The sequence below is a fragment of the Papio anubis genome, chromosome 11 (assembly GCF_008728515.1).
Source record: "Papio anubis isolate 15944 chromosome 11, Panubis1.0, whole genome shotgun sequence".
NCBI lineage: Eukaryota > Metazoa > Chordata > Mammalia > Primates > Cercopithecidae > Papio > Papio anubis.
In genome coordinates this window covers 99,209,768-99,232,005 of record NC_044986.1, presented here as the reverse complement: position 1 = coordinate 99,232,005, position 22,238 = coordinate 99,209,768, and the positions used below count along the sequence as shown (strand labels likewise).

General features: G+C 42.0%; 2 protein-coding genes across 17 annotated transcripts in view; both read right to left on the bottom strand.

The window, feature by feature from the left end:
• The window catches only part of ANKRD26 (ankyrin repeat domain 26), a 96,399-nt gene extending 85,736 nt beyond the window's left edge, over positions 1 to 10,663 (bottom strand). For 2 of the 16 annotated variants that reach the window (XM_031652437.1, XM_031652436.1), the window contains exons 1-5: positions 9,619 to 10,659; positions 4,605 to 4,719; positions 4,269 to 4,442; positions 3,321 to 3,427; positions 222 to 292 (exon numbers count right to left, since the gene is read on the bottom strand). In XM_031652437.1, coding sequence (XP_031508297.1) covers positions 222 to 292; positions 3,321 to 3,427; positions 4,269 to 4,442; positions 4,605 to 4,719; positions 9,619 to 9,860 — 709 coding nt within the window. In that variant the 5' untranslated portion in view covers positions 9,861 to 10,659. Of the gene's footprint in view, positions 1 to 221; positions 293 to 3,320; positions 3,428 to 4,268; positions 4,478 to 4,604; positions 4,720 to 7,995; positions 8,046 to 9,618 lie in introns of those variants that run through there. The other 14 variants (XM_031652429.1, XM_031652432.1, XM_031652441.1 and 11 more) reach the window with 12 other exon arrangements.
• An 8,526-nt stretch (positions 10,664 to 19,189) lies between these two features.
• The window catches only part of YME1L1 (YME1 like 1 ATPase), a 46,131-nt gene continuing 43,082 nt past the window's right edge, over positions 19,190 to 22,238 (bottom strand). The window contains exon 19 of the mRNA XM_009214143.4: positions 19,190 to 20,900. Coding sequence (XP_009212407.1) covers positions 20,757 to 20,900 — 144 coding nt within the window. The 3' untranslated portion in view covers positions 19,190 to 20,756. The remainder of the gene's footprint in view (positions 20,901 to 22,238) is intronic.

Here is a 22,238-nt window from a genome sequence, read left to right as displayed (position 1 = left end):
AAATGAATTTTTTTCAGGTAGTACCGTTTGACATAATAAATAACTACAAGTAACTTCTTAAATAATTCTGAATTCTAGATTACTAAGAGAAATTAAGAAAAAATACACACGTACCTTATACACTGATTTTTTTTAACTGCTTTTCTGTGATCAACACTTCCTTATTTCTACTTTTTTATCCATGGTATTTACCAAGAGTAATCCACTATCGGAAGTCTTACCTGAATTACTATTTTGAGAAGAATTTTTAGGTATCCTTTCTTCTTTATATTCTGAAATTAGTTGGTGACTGCTATGTATAGAAAAATGTAATATATAAAATTATTTTAATACTGATACAAAAAAAATTTACCAAATATCTCAAAATCTTAGAGTATTTCAGTCAATATCAGAGCTAATAGCAGAACTTTAATTATCACATACACTTCAAATATGTAAGCTCTACAAACTTTTTTTTTTTTTTTTGAGACAGAGTCTTACTCTGTTGCTCAGGTGGGAATGCAGTGGTATGATCTTGGCTTACTGCAACCTCTGCCTCCCAGGTTCAAGTGATTCTCCTGCCTCAGCCTCCCGAGTAGCTGGGATTACAGGCGCCCGTCACTAAGTTCAGCTAATTTTTTGTATTTTTAGTAGAGACAGGGTTTCACCATGTTAGACAGGCTAGTCTTGAACTCCTGACCTCGTGATTCGCCTGCCTCGGCCTCCCAAAGTGCTGGGATTACAGGCGTGGGCCACTGTACCGGGCCCAAACTTCTTATTAAGCTTCAAATTAAAGAAGAAAAACAGTAAGGTGAAATAGTTATGAAGTAAGGGCAGTACAGCTCAGCAAATTAACTAGAGTTAGCTTGACATAATGGAAAGTGTTCTGAACCCAGAAGTCCTAGCTCTGTAACCAACAGCTATTTGTTTTTGGACAAGATGTTTCTCTTAGGCTCAACATCTTCTAAAAAATAAGGATTTTACTGCCTTATTTCACTACGGTTATAAAGATTTAACAAGGTAACACTTTTTAAATGCTCAGAGAAATAGTAAAGAAATGGAATAATTTGTTCCTGAATCTTCTTGCTAAAACTATTTTGGAATCTCAAACAAAACCCAATTAAACATTTCTCCAAGGGTTCTAATATTCAAATGTTGCCACTTTCAGAAAATATTACTAAGTCCTAATTTTGGTTATTAGTTATTCTATTCTTTGTGGTTTCCAATCTGAGTAAATTTCATAATTTGTAACTGAATTCACTTATAAATATAGCATCTCATTAAACTAGATAACAGAATTGTCCCTTATTACTGAACTAACTGATCACAGCAAGGGCAGAAAAGATAAATAAAAATAAATAAAATAAGAGATATAATTTCATCCCAGGAACTTTAATAAAGTTATGTACACAGATAATTTGATACACTTTACCAATTTAGTATCTGGCCTGTGTAGAATCAACTATTTACATCTACTAACAGACATAAGCATCTTGGGTGCTCATCTTTGTAAATTACCACCAAGGCTAAAAGGAAGGGACAAAAAAGAGGCCTCTTGTCTCACTGGGGTATTATATAGAAGTCCTTTGATGGCAAAAACCTATGCTGAGTTTACTTATCTAAAGTAGGCAAAGATTTAAATGAAGAATTCTCCATTTCTTCTCCAGTCTGATATAATATATTACAATTGAAAGTCAGCTAAGGGTCAGGTAAGAGCCACCTGCAGGCTTAAAACAATATTACTAATAATGGTGGCCAGGTGCGGCAGCTCATGCCTATAATCCAAGCACTTCGGGAGGCCGAGATGGGTAGATCACTACAGCCCAGGAGTTCGAGGCCAGCCTGGGTAATATGGTGAAATCCCATCTCTACAAAAAATACAAAACTTAGCTGGGTGTGGTGGCACATGCCTATAGTCCCAGCTAGTCGGGAGACTGAGGCAGGAGGATTGCTTGAGCCCGAGAGGTGAACGTTGCAGTGAGCCAAGATGGCACCACTGCACTCCAGCCTGGGTGACAGAGCCAGACCTTGTCTCAAATAATAATAACAATAATGGTAATAATAGGAGTCACAGTAGTTTCAGCTAATGATGCCAATAAGCGTGGGCTAGGCACCGAATTAAATGCTATATAATCTTACTTAAATACAACCACCTTGAGATATATTTAGTATCCCCCTTTTCATATCAGAAAACATTTGGTGATAAGTAAGTTCCCCAAGCTTACACACTTAACAAGTGGGAAAGCAAGGAATTAAATCCACTCTTGTGTGAATTTAAAGCCTCTTTTCTCTTTATCACCCATCTATGGCTTGTCTTCAATAAAGGAAAAGTTTATCCAATTAAAACTGTCTTTCTTCCCTTTGCCCATACCAATTAAAAATAAAAACATCAAAATATACTAAAAATAGAAAAGGAAAAAAATAATGAAACTATAGTATCTGGTAATAGCAATCAATAGTCACCTAGGGATAACCTAAGTATTCTTCAAAGAACACAGCAACTTAAAGCCAAGAGGCACCCAAAAAAATGATTTCAAACTGCTACTGATGTTTAATACAGCATTTCTGAAGGAAAAGCGCATAAACAGAGGTTAGAACATCACCATAAAAGGGTTAAGAAGTTCAATATTGAGTTAAAAAGTTGCCGGGCGCAGTAGCTTACACCTGTAATCCCAACACTTTGGGAGGCCAAGGCGAGCGGATCACGAGGTCAGGAGTTCGAGACCAGCCTGACCAACATCGTGAAACCCTGTCTCAACTGAAAAAAAAAAAATACGAAAATTAGCCAGGCGCGGTGGTGCATGCCTGTAATCCCAGCTACTCAGGAGGTTGAGACATGAGAATTGCTTGAACCTGGGAGGCAGAGGTTGCAGTGAGCCTAGATTGCGCCACTGCACTCCAGCCTGGGTGACAGAGGGAGACTACATGTCAAAAAAAAAAAAAAGTAAACTAAAAGTTAAAGTCTACATTTTATAAAACTTATAGAACTGGTAAGAAACCTCATTAGCTAACAGATCACATGGCCAAAAACATGGGTTTACAAATAACAAACATCAGTCAATATTATGAGAAGAGGAATCCTACTGTATAGCCTTTTATATTGCCCAATCCAAGCAACTGCTTTTCTACCTGATTTGTGTTGCTATTTGTCACTATATCCCCATAATTACGTTAACCTTCTTATTAGTATTTCTGACTTGAGTGAGAAACAGCAACAGAATCACTGTTGCCCCTCAAGAACAACCAGCGGGTTTAAAAAATCTGTAACGTGCAAAACGCAGATCTAAAAAACCTTTTAAACACACAGGTTTAAAAAAACAAAACAAAAGCAGCTACTGTACCTTTCCAACTTATCCACTGCATTTACATTTGCTTTTTTCTTTATTAAAAATTCCACCATTTGCTGCTTTTTTCCATTTACTGCAACTAGAAGTGGTGTGAGGTCATCCTGTGAGACAGCAAAAACAATTTAAAATGCATAAAAAGACATATTTCTTGGCTGAACTGAAAATCCTATGTCAGATCCTATGAATTGAAACATATAAAACAGAAAACAAATAAAAAACACTTGCTTCCCTTGAAACACCCCTCCTCTGCCTCACCACATGAACTCCAGTCATCTCCAAAACTCACTTCAAATGTTTACCGGTTCCAAGAATATTTGCTTCTATCACACCATTTGGCATGGCATATTGTATTTATTGTATTGTTTCCCATCAAAACCAAGAGCTTCTAGGCCGGGCACAGTGGCTCATGCCTGTAATACCAGCAGTTTGGGAGGTTGAGGTGGGCGGATCACCTGAGGTCAGGAGTTCGAGACCAGCCTGGCCAACGTGGCAAAATCCCATCTCTACTAAAAATACAAAAATTAGCCGGGCATGGTGGTGGGTGCCTGTAATCCCAGCTACTCGGGAGGCTGAGGCAGGAGAATTGCTTGAACCCAGGAGGCAGAGGCAGAGGCAGAGGTTGCAATGAGCCGAGATCGTGCCTCTGCACTTCCGCCTGGGAGACAGAGTAAGACTCTGTCTCAAAAAAAAAAAAAAACAAAACAAAGTAAGATTTGCCTGTAACAAATTGTGTTTTCACAAGTATTTACAATAAATGCATAAAAAAAGGTGCACTGCCTAATAAGTATAAACATTTAAAGTAAAATCTTAGACTAGTTATTTTAAAATACTTCATTCAGGGAATGCTTGCGCTTCCAAATATGGAAAACTAACCCTTACATATGTTGCTGTTGAAACAAATGCATTTCAAATATTGTAAAAATAAAGTTGGTTGATCTATACCTTGTTTTTTGCTTCAATATTTGCATCATACAAAAGCAGCTTTGTTGCTACTGGTATGTCCTCATTATAGACAGCATAGTGGAGAGCAGTGTTGCCATGGACATCGGCAAGATTTGGATCAGCACCATGTTCTAGTAGAATAGTTGCACATTCCTCTTCCTGGCATTGTACAGCCTGCCAGTATTAGACCAAGAAACAGATCATAAATTCTAGGAATGCAAAATAAACACACCACAGGTTTCACCAATTAGTTATATTTTAATGAGATAAATTCATTTTCATTCTATGTATTTAAGTCAAATCCATCTCATGCTGAAAGAGCTGGCTCCTATATACCTTCATCAGAGCTGTCCTGTTTTCGTTGTCACAGACGTTGAGCTGGCATTTTCTGTCCACCAGGAGAGTTACTACTTCTGGATGACCATTTGCACAGGCCAAATGTAGAGCCGTCCTAGGAGAGCAACAGGACTTTTTATAAACTGTAGTGCACTGTCTCAAAACATACAATGATTCATAAAACTATAAACATTAAATAGCATGTTGATACGGTTTGGCTGTGTTCCCAACCAAATCCTAAACTGCAGTTCCCATCATCCCTACGTGTGGTGAGGGGGACTCAGTGGTAGGTAACTGAATCATGGCGGGGTGGTTCCCCCATGCTGCTGCTCTTGTGATAGTGAGGTTTCACAATATCTGACGGTTTCATAAGGGGCTTTTCCCCCTGTTGCTTGGCACTTCTCCTTGCTGACACCATGTTAAGGACATGTTTGCTTCTCCTTCCGCCATGATCGTAAGTTTCCTGAGGCCTCCCCAACCAGGCTGAACTGTGAGTTAATTAAACCTCTTTCCTTCATAAATTACCCATATAATAAAGGGTATGGCTTTATTAGCAGCATGAGAACAGACTAATACATATGTTAATCCTCTGCCTTCAAAACAAGTATTTAATTTTCTTCTGAAAAAAGTATAATACTGATTAGCTCTTACTACTCACCACATTAATGAAAGAGCAACCTATTTGAATAGAAAAGGCTTGACCTTTGGATTCAGTTCAACTTAGGGTTGAATCCTACTTTAAGCGCTGTCATTTACTCATTACGGCTTAGTAAGTGCCTCAATTTCCTCATCAATAAAATGGGGATCAAAATAGTAGCTATCTCATAGGACACCACTGGGATGCTTAAATGAGAATCTATGCAAAATGTTTAGAACAGTTCCTAGCACAAATAAGAGCTCAATAATTCTTAGATATAATTACCATTACTACTGTTTAACAAAAATGTTTAATTAAATGAAATGATACAATTATACCTAGTTGATAGTATGTTTTAAAGACCAGAGATAAGGCCAGGCATGGTGGCTCATGCCTGAATCCCAGAACTTTGGGAGGCTGAGGTAGGATGACTGCTTGAGTCCAAGAGTTTGAGACCAGCCTGGGCAACACAGTGAGACCTCATCTCTACAAAAAAATTTAAAAAGTAGCCAGGCATGATGGTCCACACCTGTGGTCCCAGCTACTCAGGAGGTTAAGGCCAAAGAATCGCTTGAGCCCAGGAGGTTGAGGCTGCAGTGAGCTGTGATCATGCCACTACACTCTAGCCTGGGCAACAGAGAGAGACCCTGTCTACAATAAAAATAAATAAATAAAATTAGAGATAACACTGCATTTCAGTGATTCTAAGATGCTCATTTTCTCACATTTCAACATCTCTGACATTGGAATGCCACTTGCAATTCATGATTTATTACAACTATAATTGGAAGCATTTTTTAAATTGAAAAACAAACTTTTAAAACAAAGTAATTCTTACTGTGTTTTCAAGAAACTTCAACACAAAGGAAACTCAGGATTCAAATGAATAGGTTGGCTCATTTTATTCAATATTTAGATTTATAGAATATATGCAGGTATTTCCAATGACTAATATTAGTGTTTAAGACATACATTTTCAAAAGGACAGTTAAAGGTTATCTCTTATAATTTCCTACCTTCAGAAACACTTTTGTTTAAAAAGAGGGGCTGGGCGCAGTGGCTCACGCTTGTAATCCCAACACTTTGGGAGGACAAGGCAGGCAGATCACTTGAGGTCAGGAGTTCAAGATCAGCCTGACCAACATGGTAAAACCCCATCTCTGCTAAAAATACAAAAATTAGCCGGACATGGTGGCACGTGCCTGTAATCCCAGCTATTCGGGGGGCTGAGGTAGAAGAATCACTTGAACCCCGGTGGTGAAGTTGCAGTGAGCCAAGATCACACCACTTTACTCCAGCCTGGGTGTCAGAGCATGATTTCTTCTCAAAAAAATAAATAAATAAGAGGAGGGAGGAAAAGCTTCAACTGAGATTGCCCTAATAGTCTAATTTTAAATCTCTCAACTTGCTCAGGTTGGACAGGTATGTAAACATAAGGTTTTAAGTATGGAAAGGTCCTGAGAGATAGTAGACTATGTTGCTGGGTGCGGTGGCTCATGCCTGTAATCCCAACACTTTGGGAGGCCAAGGCAGGCAGATCACTTGAGGTCAGGAGTTCAAGACCAGCCTGGCCAACATGGCAGAACCCCATCTCTACTAAAAGTATAAAAATTAGCCAGGCATGGTGGCACATGCCTGTAATCCCAGCTACTGGGGAGGCTGAGGTAGGAGAACTGCTTGAATCCAGGAGGTGGAAGTTGCACTGAGCTGAGATCACACCATTGCACTCCAGACTGGGCGAAGAAGTGAGACTCCATCTCAACAACAAAAACAAAACACAACAACAAAATAGGCCAGGCGCGGTGGCCCACACCTGTAATCTCAGCACTTTGGGAGGCCGAGGCGGGTAGATCACGAGGTCAGGAGATCGAGACCATCCTGGCTAACACGGTGAAACCCTGTCTCTACTAAAAATACAAAAAAAAAAAAAAAAAAATTTAGCCATCCCAGCTACTTGGGAGACTGAGGCAGGAGAATCGTTTGAACCCGGGAGGCAGAGGTTGCAGTGAGCTGAGATCTGGCCATTGCACTCTAGCCTCGGTGACAAAGGGAGACTCTGTCTCCAAAAAAAAAAAAAAGAGAGAGATAGTAGACTATGTCTGCTACATAACAGGTATTCAGGTTATGTTTGATGAATAAATGGATTGAAAGAATGGAAAAATCGTTAGGGAGTTCAATATTTTTAAATAAAATTCTTATAAAGTAGAGCAATTCTTTTATTCTTTTGCAATAATATTTATTTATTTATTTTTTGAGATGCAGTCTCGCTCTGTCGCCTAGGGTGGATTGCAGAGTGCAATCTCGGCTCACTGTACCCTCCGCCTCCCAGGTTCACCCTATTCTACTGCCTGCCTCAGTCTCTCCAGTAGCTGAGACTACAGGTGCATACCACTGCACCTGGCTAATATTTGTACTTTTAGTACAGAAGGGTTTCACCATGTTGGCCAGGCTGGTCTCCAACTCCTGGACTCAAGTGATCCGCCCTCCTCAGCCTCCCAAAGTGCTGGGATTACAGGCGTAAGCCATTGAATCCGGCCTAATTATCCTTTATATTCGGTATTTTTATTGTCATGAGGACACAACTAAAATAAAATGATTGTACCTGTTTGCATATATAATAAATCTATAATAAAAACGTATATGGTAAAATATATACATAAAATCTATAAATACAGATAGAAAGATACCCTTTTTCTTTTCTTTTTACTTTTTATCTTCTTACTTTTTGGTGGCAAGAAAAAAGATCAGATTTACCTTACATTTTTAATAGAGACAGGGTCTTGTTATGTTGCCCAGGCTAGTTTCGAACTCCTGGGTCAAGCAATCCTCCTGCCTGGGCCTCCCAAAGTGCTGGGATTCCAGTCATGAGCCACCGTGCCCAGCCAAGATCCCCTTTACTTCTGAAAAGGATAAAAGTTGTCAGATGACAGCAATCCACCAAAAAAAAAAGGGGGGGGGGAATTATTTTTATGTGTGCAAGATTCATATTCCTGCTCTTTTCCCAAGGATTACTTCATCAACAAATTCTCAGTAGAATTTTTATACATACTCATTGCAGAAATCATAAAGAAAAAGGAAAGAGTTTGACTTATTATACAAATGCCCAGAAATAACAAATTTTGCCACGTTTTGTACATATTTTCAGCTAACACAAGACCAGTCTGTATATACATATCAAACTGATATTGTACAATCAAACTGATTTTTTTTCTCACTTGAGATACCAAAGTGTATCCTCACATGCCAATATACTTCTATATCTATTGCCACTTTCTTTTCATTTTTTTTTTTTTTTGAGACAGAGTTTTGCTCTTGTTGCCCAGGCTGGATGGAGTGCAGTGGCATGATCTTGGCTCACTGCAGCCTCTGCCTCCCAGGTTCAAGCGATTCTCCTGCCTCAGTCTTCTGAGTAGCTGGGATTATAGGCTCCCGCCACCACGCCTGGCTAATTTTTGTATTTTTAGCAGAGACGGGGTTTCACCATGTTGCCTAAGCTGGTCTCGAACTTCTGATTTCAGGATATCCACCTGCCTTGGTCTCCCAAAGTGCTGGGTTTACAGGCGTGAGACACCACGCCTGGCCTCTACTGCCACTTTCAATGGTCACATATTATCATGCACTGACATTTATTCATAAAATCCATTCTATGGATTGCTTAAGCAATGCCAACAAAAACAAATTACATGTCTATCTGTTTCCTAAAGGCATTTTCTTTTTCTTTTTGAAAGATAGGGTCTTGCTCTGTTGTCACTGACATACCTCACTGCAGCCTAGAACTCCTGGGCTCAAGTGATGCCCCTGCCTCAGCCTTCCAAGTAACTGAGACTATTAGAGATGGGCGGGGGGTGAGGGAGGGCCTCGCTATAATGCCCAGGCTGGCCTTGAACTCCTGGCCTCAAGCAATCCTCCCGCCTCAGCCTCCCAAAGTGCTGTGATTACATGCGCGAGCCACCGCGCCTGACGAATAAAATATTTTATAGAAATAATTTTTAACCCAGAAGTTGCTATATTATGGAAACTGCTTATCTCATTATGCACCTTTCCATAAAGTATATGACATTATGTCTTAAATGTGTACATTAAAAATAAAACGCTGTACGTGCTTTTGTTCGTTAACTCACTTTAAAATTGTCACTTAAGTTCTAAGGGGATTTCGGGGGGATCGGAAACCAGCTAGAGTTCTGGTTTTTTTTTTTTTTTTTTTTTTTTCTGCTCAGAAAGGCGGCCTGGGAGCTGGACCCCCGCAAGGTGGTCACCGTCCCAGGGGCTGCGGAGCCCGTGGGAGGCTGATCCAGGCCCCAGGTGGCTTCCACAAACGAGGCCCCTCTTCCTGCCCGCCCACCCCCGTGGCATTCAGTCCAGGCTTGCGACTATTACCTGTTCATCTTGTCTCTATCGTTCAAGCCATTCTTCCTGAGCAAAAGGATCTGCTGCACTTTAGCCACATTACCCGCGCTGGCAGCTTTGTGAATCTTGCCGAGATCTCGGTCTCGGACGTGGTAGCCGGGCTGCGAGTAGGCGCCCTCCCCGGGCTCGCCCCCGCCGCCCGCGCTGCTCCTCCGCCGCCGCGCGAAGGAGCCCAAGGGCGATTCGCCCTTCTTGCTAAAAATCTTCTTCATGGCCCAGGCGACCGGGCTTCAGAGACACCTCATGTCTCTCTCGGCTCTTAACGGCCCCCGGAGCCCAACATAGCAAGTCAGCCCCGGCTGGCCGCGGCGTCCCAGAGGAAACTCCGCGGTTTCCAATCTTTCCCTCCGGGTTACCAAGCAAGCGAAGCCGCTAGACACAAGTGCGCATGCGCGCCTCGGACTGCAAGGTCCATGCGCGTGCGCTGGAAGGCCCAGTGGCCCCCAGGGTGCTCCGTGCGCATGTGCAAGGCCCAGGCCTCGCAAATCTCGGAGGCTGTTTGGAAGCAGCCCTGCGTTGCTGTCAATTCAAACATTGTTCCATTCAAACAAATGTCTGTGGGAGTTTGGCTGAATGTTCAGGAGGTTTGCGAAAAGAACCCTCGCGCCTATGGGGAAGCAGCCTTTACGCATGACTGGGACTGGAGTAGCGTGGAGTTTTAAGATGCTGAAGGCCTCTTACCCGAGAAAACTCTCCTAAGAAACTCTCTCAATCTCCATATCTCTCAGTTTATTCCCCTTCCACGTCCCTTTGGGTTCCAGCTGGTCTCCATGAGAACTTAACAGATGCAACAACAGAGGGCACAGGATTTCGGAGATCGTGGCAATATGTGTTAAGTGCAAACTTACGAGGAGAAACCAATGCACATTCTCAGAAGAAATGAAAACGCATTTCTGCATGCCTTCTTCCTCCACCCCTCTGCCTTTGGCCCCGTCTTACGTTCTATTTTTTGCTTTTAATTTTCCAAGGTTACATCTCTCTTTTTTTTCCCCCCCCAACAGAATCTCGCTCTGTCGCCCAGACTGTAGTGCAGTGGTGCAATCACGGCTTACTGTAGCCTCCACCTCCTGGGCTCAACGATCCTCCCACCTCAGTCTCCCGTGTGAGTAGCTGAGACTACAGACGCACGCTACCACGCCCGGCTATTTTTGCATTTTTTGTAGAGACAGGGTCTCGACATGTTGCCCAGGCTGGTCTCCGACTCCAGGGCTCAAACGATGCTCCCATCTCAGCCTCCCAAAGTGCTGGGATTACAGGTGTGAGCCACCGCGCCCAGCCTAGATTGAATAATTTGACAACAAATTGGAATTAGCAACGCAGATGCCAAGCGTCTGGAGTCTCAGCAGAAATTGCTACTGGAATTCACCTCCATAGCTCTGGACAGCTATAGGGTCCTTGTGGAGGAGATGGCTGGCCCCAGAACAGGAGTCTTTATTGGCAAGAGAGAAATGAGCAAAAACAAAACACCACTTCTCAGGCCTCTCCAGCTTAGCTAGATCAAATGGTTTTGATGTGGGAGAGTGGTTTCCACTATCATCACCAAGAATTTTCCTCCTATACTAGCCCATCTAGAAAGTTATGTTGTCTCCTCAACATCCCCCAGGGTGATCTATGAAGCTAGTCAAGTCCCAGCACTTTGGGAGGCCGAGGCAGGTGGATTACCTAAGGTCAGGAGTTTGAGATCAGCCTGGCCAACGTGGTGAAACCCCGTCTGTACTAAAAATACAAAAATTAGCTGGGCGTGGTGGCGCATGCCTGTAGTCCAGCTACTCGGGAGGCTGAGGCAGGAGAAACGCTTGAACCTGGGAGGCAGAGGTGGCAGTGAGCAGAGATCACACCACTGCACTGTAGCCTGGGTAACAGACCAAGACTCCATCTCAAAAAACAAAAACAAACAAACAAAAAATACTCAAATGTGGAGAAGACTGACTCTGAACAGAAGACTCTGACGTTTCCTAATGCATCCTGAAATGAGAGCCAAAGACATTACCAGTCTGGACAGATACAGGAATCACACACCACCCTCCAGGTAAGTTGTAGACATTTGGTTGACTATAGTGTTTTTGTATAGACCAGAGATACTCAAGGACTATTATGTTAGGCCAGCTCTAAGGTGTTGAATTCGTCAGGCAAATGCTGGATCCCCAAAAAGTCCAGAGTAGCTGGGACTACAGGCGCCCACCACCACCCCCAGCTAATTTTTGTATTTTGTTTAGTAGAGACGGGGTTTCACCTTGTTAACCAGGATAGTCTCGATCTCCTGACCTCGTGATCCGCCCGCCTTGGCCTCCCAAAGTGCTGGGATTACAGGCATGAGCCACCGTGCCCGGCCAGATAAAGCTCTTTAATTCCAGTTCAAGGCTGTCACACGTTTTCTCCTTTTAAGAGTTACCAAGAAATTCATCAAACCCTTTTCCAAAACTGGTTCATTCTTTGAAATGTGTCTTCCCATGCATTCTGCTGTATCTGTTGAGGAATAATGAAACTATAATTAAACCATGATTAGAACATAAGGGCTCAAGGGTATTGAGGCCCATCTGCCTGTATCTCCTGGAGATCCAAGACCTGGGATGATCACAGTAAGGAGGCCACAACACTAAACAGAAACATGTTCTGGGAACCTTCTTTATTCTAGGTATTGTGAGAGTCAGTGAGGAAACAACAGATGTGTCATTCTTCAGTTCAGGGAGGGAGGCAAATTTCATGTTTAGTGCCACATTAAGGGGGAGCACAGAGGGCCTACAGCATCATGTCAAGAGAAGGGTGGTAGGTCAGGGAGACAGGCACATGCAGAAGTGATGTCAAAGCTGAGATTTAGGGCTGGGCATGGTGGTGCAGGCCTGTAATCCCAGCACTTTGAAAGGCTGAGGCTGGCAGATCACTTGAGCTCAAGAGTTCGAGATCAGCCAGGGCAACATAGCAATACCTTGTCTCTAAAATTAAATTAAATTAAATTTTAAAAGCCGAAACTTAAAGAATAAACAGGAGTTTGTCAGAGGGGGGAAGATGGGGGAAAAAAGTACATCCTAGAAAGAGATAATGTGTCAGCCAGGTTTCAATCAGGAGAGAAACCACCTAGTAACCTGAACAAGAAAAATTTAATACAAATTATTATTTACTATAGAAGTTTTGCATGTTAGCTTGTGCCTGTAATCTCAATTACTTGGGAGGCTAAGGCATGAAGATTGCTTGAAGGGGTTTAAGACCAGCGCCAAGACCAGCTCGATGGGGGAGACCCTAACCCAGTGGCGCTAGAGGAATTAAAGACACACACACAGAAATATAAAGGTGTGAAGTGGGAAATCAGGGGCCTCACAGCCTTCAGAGCTGAGAGCCCCGAACCGAGGACAGAGATTTACCCATGTATTTATTAACAGCAAGCCAGTCATTAGCATTGTTTCTATAGATATTAAATTAACTAAAGTATCCCTTATGGGAAACAAAGGAATGGGCTAGTTAACTGCAGCAGGAGCATGTCCTTAAGGCACAGATCGTTCATGCTATTGTTTGTGGCTTAAGAATGCCTTTAAGCAGTTTTCCGCCCTGCACGGGCCAGGTGTTCCTTGCCCTCATTCCGGTAAACCCACAACCTTCCGGCACTGGCGTTATGGCCATCATTAACATGTTACAGTGCTGCAGAGATTTTTTTATGGCCCCTTTTGGGGCCAGTTTATGGCCAGATTTTGGGGGGCTTGTTCCCAACAACCAGCCTAGGCAATATAGCCAGAACATGTCTCCAAAAAGTTTTTTTAAATTACCCATGGCCAGTGCTGGGCACCGTGTCTCACACCTGTAATCCCAGCAGGGATTACATACCTTGGGAGACGGAGGTGGGTGGATCACTTGGGGTCAGAGAGCAGCTTGGCTGACATGGTGAAACCCCATCTCCACTAAAAATATAAAACTTAGCCAGGTGTGGTGGCAGGCACCTATAATCCCAGCTATTCAGGTGGCTGAAGCAGGAGAATCACTTGAACCCGAGAGGTGGAGGTTGCAGTGAGCCAAGATTGTGCCATTGCACTCCAGCCTGAGTGACAGAGCAAGACTCTGTCTCAAAAAAAAAAAAAAAAAAGCCATGTCCAGACATGGTGGCTCATGCCTGTAATCCCAGCACTTCGGGAGGCTGAGGTGGGCAGATCACTTGAAGTTAGGAGTTCAACAGCAGCCTGGCCAACATGATGAAACCCTGTCTCTACTAAAAATACAAAAAAAATTAGCCAGGCATGGTGGTGCATGCCTGTAATTCCAGCTACTCAGGAGGCTGAGGTGGGAGGATCATTTGAACCCAGGAGGCAGAGGCTGCAGGGAGCTGAGATCGCGCCTCTGCACTCCAGCCTGGGAAAACAGCAAGACTCCATCTCAAAAAAAAAAAAAAAAAATTTAGCCAGGCTCGGTGGCACATACCTGTAGTTCCAGCTTCTTGGGAGGCTAAGGCAGGAGGATCATTTGAGCATAGGAGTTTGAGACCAGCCTGGGGAATATATCAAGACCCATCTCAGGCTGGGTGCTGTGGCTCACGCCTGTAATCCCAGCACTTTGGGAGGCCGAGGTGGGTGGATCACGAGGTCAGGAGTTCGAGACCAGCCTGGCCAACACGGTGAAATCCCATCTCTACTACAAATACAAAAATTAGCTAGGTGTGGTGGTGCGTGCCTGTAATCCCAGCTACTTGGGAGGCTGAGGCAGGAGAATTGCTTGAACCAGGGAGTAAGAGGTTGCAATGAGCCAAGACTGCGCCTGGCGACAGAGTGAGACTCCATCTAAAAAAAAAAAAAACAACCCTTCCCCCCAAAAAGAACTATTAACTGTAACAGTAGTATAAAAGTGAAAAGAGAAATCTAAAGAATCCCTTAGGGTGAGATTATACCCAAAGTATGAACAACTTAAATGGCTTCACAAGGCTGGGGATTCAGATGTCCTTGGAGAAGGTGTGGTTGCCAAGGCCAGAGCTTGTCCACAGTCATCGAGCAAACATAAAACACCCTTCTGGAGTATCAGGGGCCCAATCTGATAGGTGCATAGATGGTTGTGAGGAGGCAGGAAGCCCACTTCCCCACACAGCAGTACAAGGCTTGGGGGTAGGAAGTTGTTACAAGCCTGCTCACAAAGACCAATGGTGTCCATGTTAAAAGGGTTACTGGCTGGGGCCAGAGCTCAGGGTAGTCAACGAACTGCATGCTCTGGGAAGGCACAGCCTGGGCAGAGCACTCACTACTGGCATTGGTGTAGAAGGAACACGAAGACGCAACCCAGCAGCACACCAGAACCTAGACCTACCCTCGGTCTCTAGGCAAGCAGAAACAACCTGCTGGGATGCAGATGAAATGAGGTGGGTAGTCAGATGCAAGGGAAAGTCAGACATGCAAATAGAGTCAAACTTCTCTGCCACCTAGCAGGCTGCAATCCCATCTCGTTCACCAATGTTTGAACCCCCCTCCCAAATTAACCCCTTCTTGAGTACTCTCCTTCAGCCCTAAGGTACCCTTTAGACTTCTCTTTCCATCTTTATAATTATTCTCATCTCACAGCTTAGTAATTCTTTATATTAAACTAAATTGCTGTGTGGTTTCTACGCTGCCATTGGACCCAGATTGATACAAAGGCCATGGAGTTGCACTGTTCAGATCTGTCTTCAGGAGACCCTATTGTGGAGTGCACAGTTGAACCGTAGCCTCCAGCTGGTGCTTTCACCAGGACCTTGCTTCTGTCAGGCTGCTTCCAGCCAATGACTGAGCACAAAGAGGATACAAAGCCAAGCCATTTCTGTCCAGCACAGGACTCCTCTACAGGCTTCTGCTGTAATCCCAGCACTTTGGGAGGCCAAGGCGGGTAGACCACTTGAGGTCAGGAATTTGAGACCAGCCTGGTCAACATGGTGAAACCCCATTTCTACTAAAAATACAAAAAAAATTAGCCAGGCATGGTGGTGTGCACCTGTAATCCCAGTTACTTGGGAGGCAGAGGTTGCAGTGAGCTGAGATCGCATCACAGCACTTCAGCCCGGACGAAAGAGTGAGACTCCATCTCAAAACAAAACAAAAACTGCAGAGGGTGGTTCTTATCTGGCTGATACTGTTGTGAGATGATTTTGAGTATTTGATGTGGCCTTTCTTTGAACGCTGACTCTCACAGGGACACTTCTGTTCCCACAGCTGTTTTCACCTGTAATTGCCTTGACCTGAATGAATGCACTCCACTCTGGCCTTTCCTCTTAGCTCCTAAGGAATCCACAGATTCACTTTGGATTACCCTCTTCTAAGGCCTGCTCACACCCTTAACAGGCCTTTTCATATGGGATCCCAAATGGATTCTCCCTCCCACCAACAGCTCTCATGCTTGACCAACATCTGTCCTCTGTAAACATTCAAACATTCTTTGCCAAAACAAATGCTAAGAGAGCAGACCGGTCTCAACACAGTAGCCAAGCAGCTCACCAGAAGTTCTGTCAGGCTTGATTTCCTGGGGATGAGTTAAATACCTGCTTCCAGGAGGAAGCAGGTGTGCAGAAGATTCACATCAAGCTCTCTGAAGACAGTTTTATATGAGAAATAAGCACCTTTCCATCCTCCCTGACAGCTTTGTAAATTTGTCATAAAATGCATTCTCAAATTCATAGCAGATTAGCTACATTATGTATTACCATGCTAATTCAAGACTGAAATAGTTCAGAACTACATATATGAAGTTCCTGTTGTGAAAGAGGAATAAATATCATATTCCTGACTAAAATAGGGATTCATCTCTGACAGAAATGAATTTGCATATAAGTAAAATCCTCACTTCAAAGATATCAACTCTGGCCAGGTGCAGTGGCTCATGCCTGTAATCCCAGCACTTTGGGAGGCTGAGGCAGACAGATCACCTGAGGTCAGGAGTTCAAGACCAACCTGGCAAACATGGTGAAACTCCGTCTCTACTAAAAATACAAAAAAATTAGCCAGGCATGGTGGGGGGTGCCTGGAATCCCAGCTGTTTGGGAGGCTGAGGCATGAGAATTGCTTGAACCTGGGAGAAGGTTACACTGAGTTGAGATCATGCCAACGCACTGCAGCCTGGGCGACAGAGTGAGACTTCATCTCAAAAAAAAAAAAAGAAAAAAAAACCAGCTCTGCAAATCTTCACGTCCAGTACTGTTATGTTTCCAATCCAAAAATCTATATTCTACCACATTTTATTAAAATATTACACACTTACATTAAGAAATATGCTTATAACTAGCTGGCTTGACACAATGCAGAATTGCCTTTAAAATGAATATGAACAAATACTAGAGAGTATCTAGCAATAAAATATGTATCAGTTACTAAAAGTAATAATGATATAGATAATAGGTGAAATTCTGGCATTCTGATAGTTTTGAGTGAATAGCTATGAAACGTTTAAGTCTTCTTTAGGTTCACTCTTAATAATAAATTGCTTTATCGGGACTCTGGTTACAAAATAAGTCACTAAGGAAGAAAAGTATTCAAGAGAAACTGCCGGAGTATCCTTAGGTACTGGATTTAGCAAAGACTTCATAAACATGTTCAAAAATAAAAGGAAATCTGTTTATCATATTAAAGAAAACATACTCAATGAACAAAGAATCTCAATAAAGAGGTAAAAAGTTATGAAAGAACCAAATGGAAAGCTGGGAGCTGAAAAATTCAACTTACGAAACAAAAAAATGCAAGTAGATTTGAGATGGCAGACGCACTGGTGAGCTTGAAGAAAAATCAACATTGCGCAACCTGACAAATAGAGGGAGAAAAAGACTGAAAAAAATTAACAGAGCCTGAGACCAGGGTAACAGGAAATGTACCAACAATTGCATAAGGCGAACCACAGAAGAAAGAGCAAAGGGCAGAAAAATGTAACGAAGAAATAATGTCCAAAAATCTCTCAAATTTTTTAAAAAACATTATATATCCAAGAAGCTAAAACAAACAAAAACCAACAACAAACCCAAGTAGGATAAACACTATGAGATCCACACCTAAAAACATCTTAGTCAAACTGTTTAAAAGACAAGGCCCAGAGAAAAAAGCCCAAAAGCAGTGAGGAAAACAATTACACAAAGGAGACCAACAATAATTAACAGCTGACTTCACACCAAAAGTAATGGAAATCAGGGTGCACTGGGATGACATTAAAAGAGAGTCAAAGAAAAAATTGTCAGGCACAAATTCTATATCCAGCAAACTATCCTTAAAAAAAAAAGAGAATCAAGGCAAGACCAGACTCCCAGATAAAGATTGAGGACATTAAGATCGTATAAAGCAGTGGTTCCAACCATTATTATTATTATTACTATTATTGGAGACAGTGTCTTGCTCTGTCACCCAGGCTGGAGTATACTGGCATGATCTCAGCTCACTGCAACCTCTGCCTCCCAAGTTCAAGTGATTCTCCTGCCTCAGCTACTCAAATAGCTGGAATTACAGGCATGCACCACCACGCACAACTAATTTTTGTATTTTTGGTAGAGATGGGGTTTCATCATGTTGGCCAGGCTTGTCTCAAACTCCTGGCCTCAAGTGGTCTGCCCACCTCAGCCTCCTAAACTGCTGGGATTACACGTGAGTCACTGCTCCCAGCCAGTAGTTCCAATTATTTAAAGCAAAAGAAGGTACAAAAAGAGGAACAGAGAGATCTCTTTAATTATGAGGGAAAAAATACCAAAAGAAGTATAAATTCAAATATATCAATAATATTAAGTATAAATGAATTGAACACTCCACCAAAATGGCAGACATTGTGAAACGGGATAAAAAAGCAAGATCCATCTGATAAAGGACTTGCATTCAGAACATATCTTTTATAACTCGTAAAAACAAGGCAACCCAATTAAAAGAAGGAAGTAAAAGATCTGAATAGACACTTCTCCAAAGAAGATATACAAATGGCCAATAAGCACAGAAGATGCTCAGCATCTTATGTCACTAGAGCAATGATCTAACTTGGATGAGATAGATTTGGATGTGAGTGGTCCACTAGAATGGCCGTAATAATAAAGGCAGACTATAAGCAGTGCAAAAGATGTGGAGAAACTATAACCCTCCTACATTGCTAGTTAGAACATAAAACTATAGTCACTTTGAAAATGATTCATAAGTTTCTTAAAAAATTAATCCACACACTTGTATGACAATGTTTTTGGGTGATGGAAATGTTCTAAAACCTGATTGTGGTGATGATTACACACCTATCTTTCAACTGTACATTTACAATGAATTTTATCATATGTAAATTATACCTCAACAAATATGTAAAAAAATTTAAGACAGATAAGACTTTAACAATATTTTATACATGTATGTATGTACGTACAGAGAGGGAGACAGAACAGGTTTGGGGCAATAAAAAACCGGCAAAATGAAAACAATTGGTAAATCTGGATGCAGTGTATATGAGAGATCCATGTATTATGCTGACAACATTTCTGTCAGTTTGAAATTACATTAAGATTTAAGATCATCAACCAAAAGGTCAAGAATATAATGTAACAAGCTTCCTGAAACAATATCCATCTTTTTTCAATGAAGACCATATGCAGCTTAAGTTATTAGAAATTGTAGGTAATTTTAATAAAGTCATCGTCAAGAATATAATGTGGTTGTAATATCAATACAATGTGCTCTAAAATAATTTTTCTATTGAGTTAAATATTCATCTGTAAATCCTGTAACAACATGTTCATATTCACAAAATCTGGATGAAAAGTAAACACGACTTGGCATTTCTGACGCAGGGCACAGGGTAACACAAAGTTTGCTTCGGAGGGGACTGAGATTTAATTTTGCTTTTGAAACCAAGCATAATTATAGTCAAAATGAGGGACATTATTCAGAATGAGGTTTGTTATGTATTTATTTAACAAAATACTGCTTCTCTGAAGTACATTTCATTAGGGAGAGTGACAGTAATGCTTAAAAAAGGAATATGAAAATGCACACTGCATTTCTAAAAGGTTATAATCATTTATCTATTTATTTATTTTTTGAGAGGGAGTCTCACTCTGTCACCCAGGCTGGAGTACAGTGGCTCTTGTGATCTTGGCTCACTGCAACCTCCACCTCCCCGGTTCAAGCAATTCTCATGCCTCAGCCTCTCAAGTAGCTGGGATTCCAGGCATGCACCACCACACCTGGCTACTTTTTTAATATTTAAAGTTATTTAAATTTTTTTTTTTTTTTTTTTTTGAGACAGAGTCTTCCTCTGTTGCCCAGGCTGGAGTGCAGTGGCACGATCTCGGCTCACTGCAACCTCCACCTCCCAGGCTCAAGCAATTCTCCTGCCTCAGCCCCCAAAGTAGCCGGGATTATAACCACCTGCCACCGTGCCCAGCTAATTTTTGCATTTTTTTTAAATAGAGATGGGGTTTCACCATGTTGGCCAGGCTGGTCTCAAACTCTCGACCTCAGGTGATTTGCCCGCCTTGGCCTCCGAAAGTGCTGGGATTACAGGCATGAGCAACCGCGCCCAGCCTTTTTTTTTTTTTTTTTTTTTTTTTGTATTCTGGTAGAGACAGTGTTTCACCACGTTGGCCAGGCTGGTCTCGAACTCCTGGCCTGAAGTGATTCACCCACCTCAGCCTCCCAAAGTGCTGGGATTACACAGGTGTGAGCCACTGCACCATGCCAAAAGGCTACATGCCCGGCTCTGTGTTTCTGAGACTGCTTTTGATCCCAACTTCTCTACATTTAGATTAAAAAACATTTTATTCATGGTCAATCTGGAACATAATTACTGCATCTTAATTAAGTTTCCACTGATGTATATAGAAGGCTAAAGGCACAATTTTTATCACATCTAGTAGAGTAACCAAACATAAAATCATTAGTTACTTTCAACTTAATAACTCATTCACATTCCTCAAACGAGCTGTTTTAAATCCTGATAGTTCTTTATTTTTTCAAAATATATTTGCCATGGGATGCTAATTTGCATTAGGTGTCATAATGAGAATAACCAAAACTGGATAAATGTGACAAATGATTGACAAAGCATTTCACACCCTTCAATTACACCACGTCAAGAATGAGGGGAAAGTGTTGCAAAAGTAGACTACTGCAATGCTACTTATATTCTTGCAATAAAACCAGCAAGCATCCATATCAAGAGAGTTATCATCTCACTTCCAACTTTTTTCCCTCAAGAACAATTTGAATCTCTTTGGCATCCAAAGTCTCATAGGTCAATAAAGCTTCTGCAAGATTCTTATGCTCCTTTGCATGAGTTTTCAAGATATGTTTTGCTCGTTCATATGAGTCCTAAATAGAAAAGGAGATATGTAAGCAGCAGTAAATGTAGGGATGCAAAAACCAGTCAATGGGAAAAGAAAAACTTTATGTACCCTAAAAAATATGAAATCTGTTTATATTTATAAAATCATGTAGAATCTTGATTCTACAGTAGAGATAATTTGTGCATTATAAGATAAATAGTAAGGAAAAGAGAATAAACACCTGAGAAGGCAGAGACCACCTCTTCTATAACTCTCTCTAAACCTTTCCATCATACAAACTTTCTGTATCCTTAAGTACTCTAAAGCATTCCCTCTACCTCCTTGAAATAATCAAACCCATGGTCCCTCCTGTGGGGACTACATTCCTTAAGCCCTCTCAAGTGCTATTTGTTCACGTTTACCCTAGATACTTCAAAGTAGAGAGCTGAGCTCTTTGTTCTAGTCACCTCTTTCAGACCATTACTAACCTACCCTCTTATATAATGCACTCTTCCTATTCTGTTGTCCAGGCCGTTTGACTATGGAGCTATCCAACCGTCTTCACTGTGCCATCTAACAAACATACTCCTTATTCACTAAAGACTCTGGCACTCAGCTCAAGTCACTCTTTTTTTTTTTTTTTCTTTTTTTTTTTCAGTCTCACTCTGTTGCTCAGGCTGGAGTGAAGTGAGGCAATTACAGCTCACTACAGCCTCAACCTCCCGGGGCTCAAGTGATCCTCCCACCTTATCCCAAGTAGCTGTGACTACAGGTATGAACCACCACCATGCTCAGCTAATTTTTCTATTTTTTGTAGAGATGGGGTTTTGCCATGTTGCCCAGGCTGGTCAGTCTTACTCTTAAAACCTGCCTGGTTGGGTGCGGTGGCTCACACCTGTAAAATCCTGGCACTTTGGGAGGCCAAGGCAGGTGAATTGTTTGAGCCCAGGAGTTCGAGACCAGCGTGGGTAACATAGTGAAATGCTCTCTACAAAAAATAACAAAATTAGCTAGGCGTGGCAGTGTGTGCTTATAGTCCCAGTCCCAGCTACTCAGGAGGCTGAGGTGGGAGGATCACTTGAGCTTGGGAGACAGAGATTGCAATGAGCCAGGATCACAGCACTGCACTTCAGCCTGAGTGACAGGGCAAGATGCTGTCTCAAAAAAACACAAAAAACAAAAAAAACAAAAAACTGAAATCATAGAGCTAGGCACAGTGGTGTGTGCCTGTAGCCCCAGCTACTTGGGAGGTTGAGGCAGGAAGTTCACTTGAGCCCAGGAGATCAAGTCCAGCCTGGGCAATATTGCAAGACCCATCCCCTTAAAAAAAAAAAAAAAGATAAAACTTGCAAAAAACCAACAACAAAAAATCTACTAAACTTAT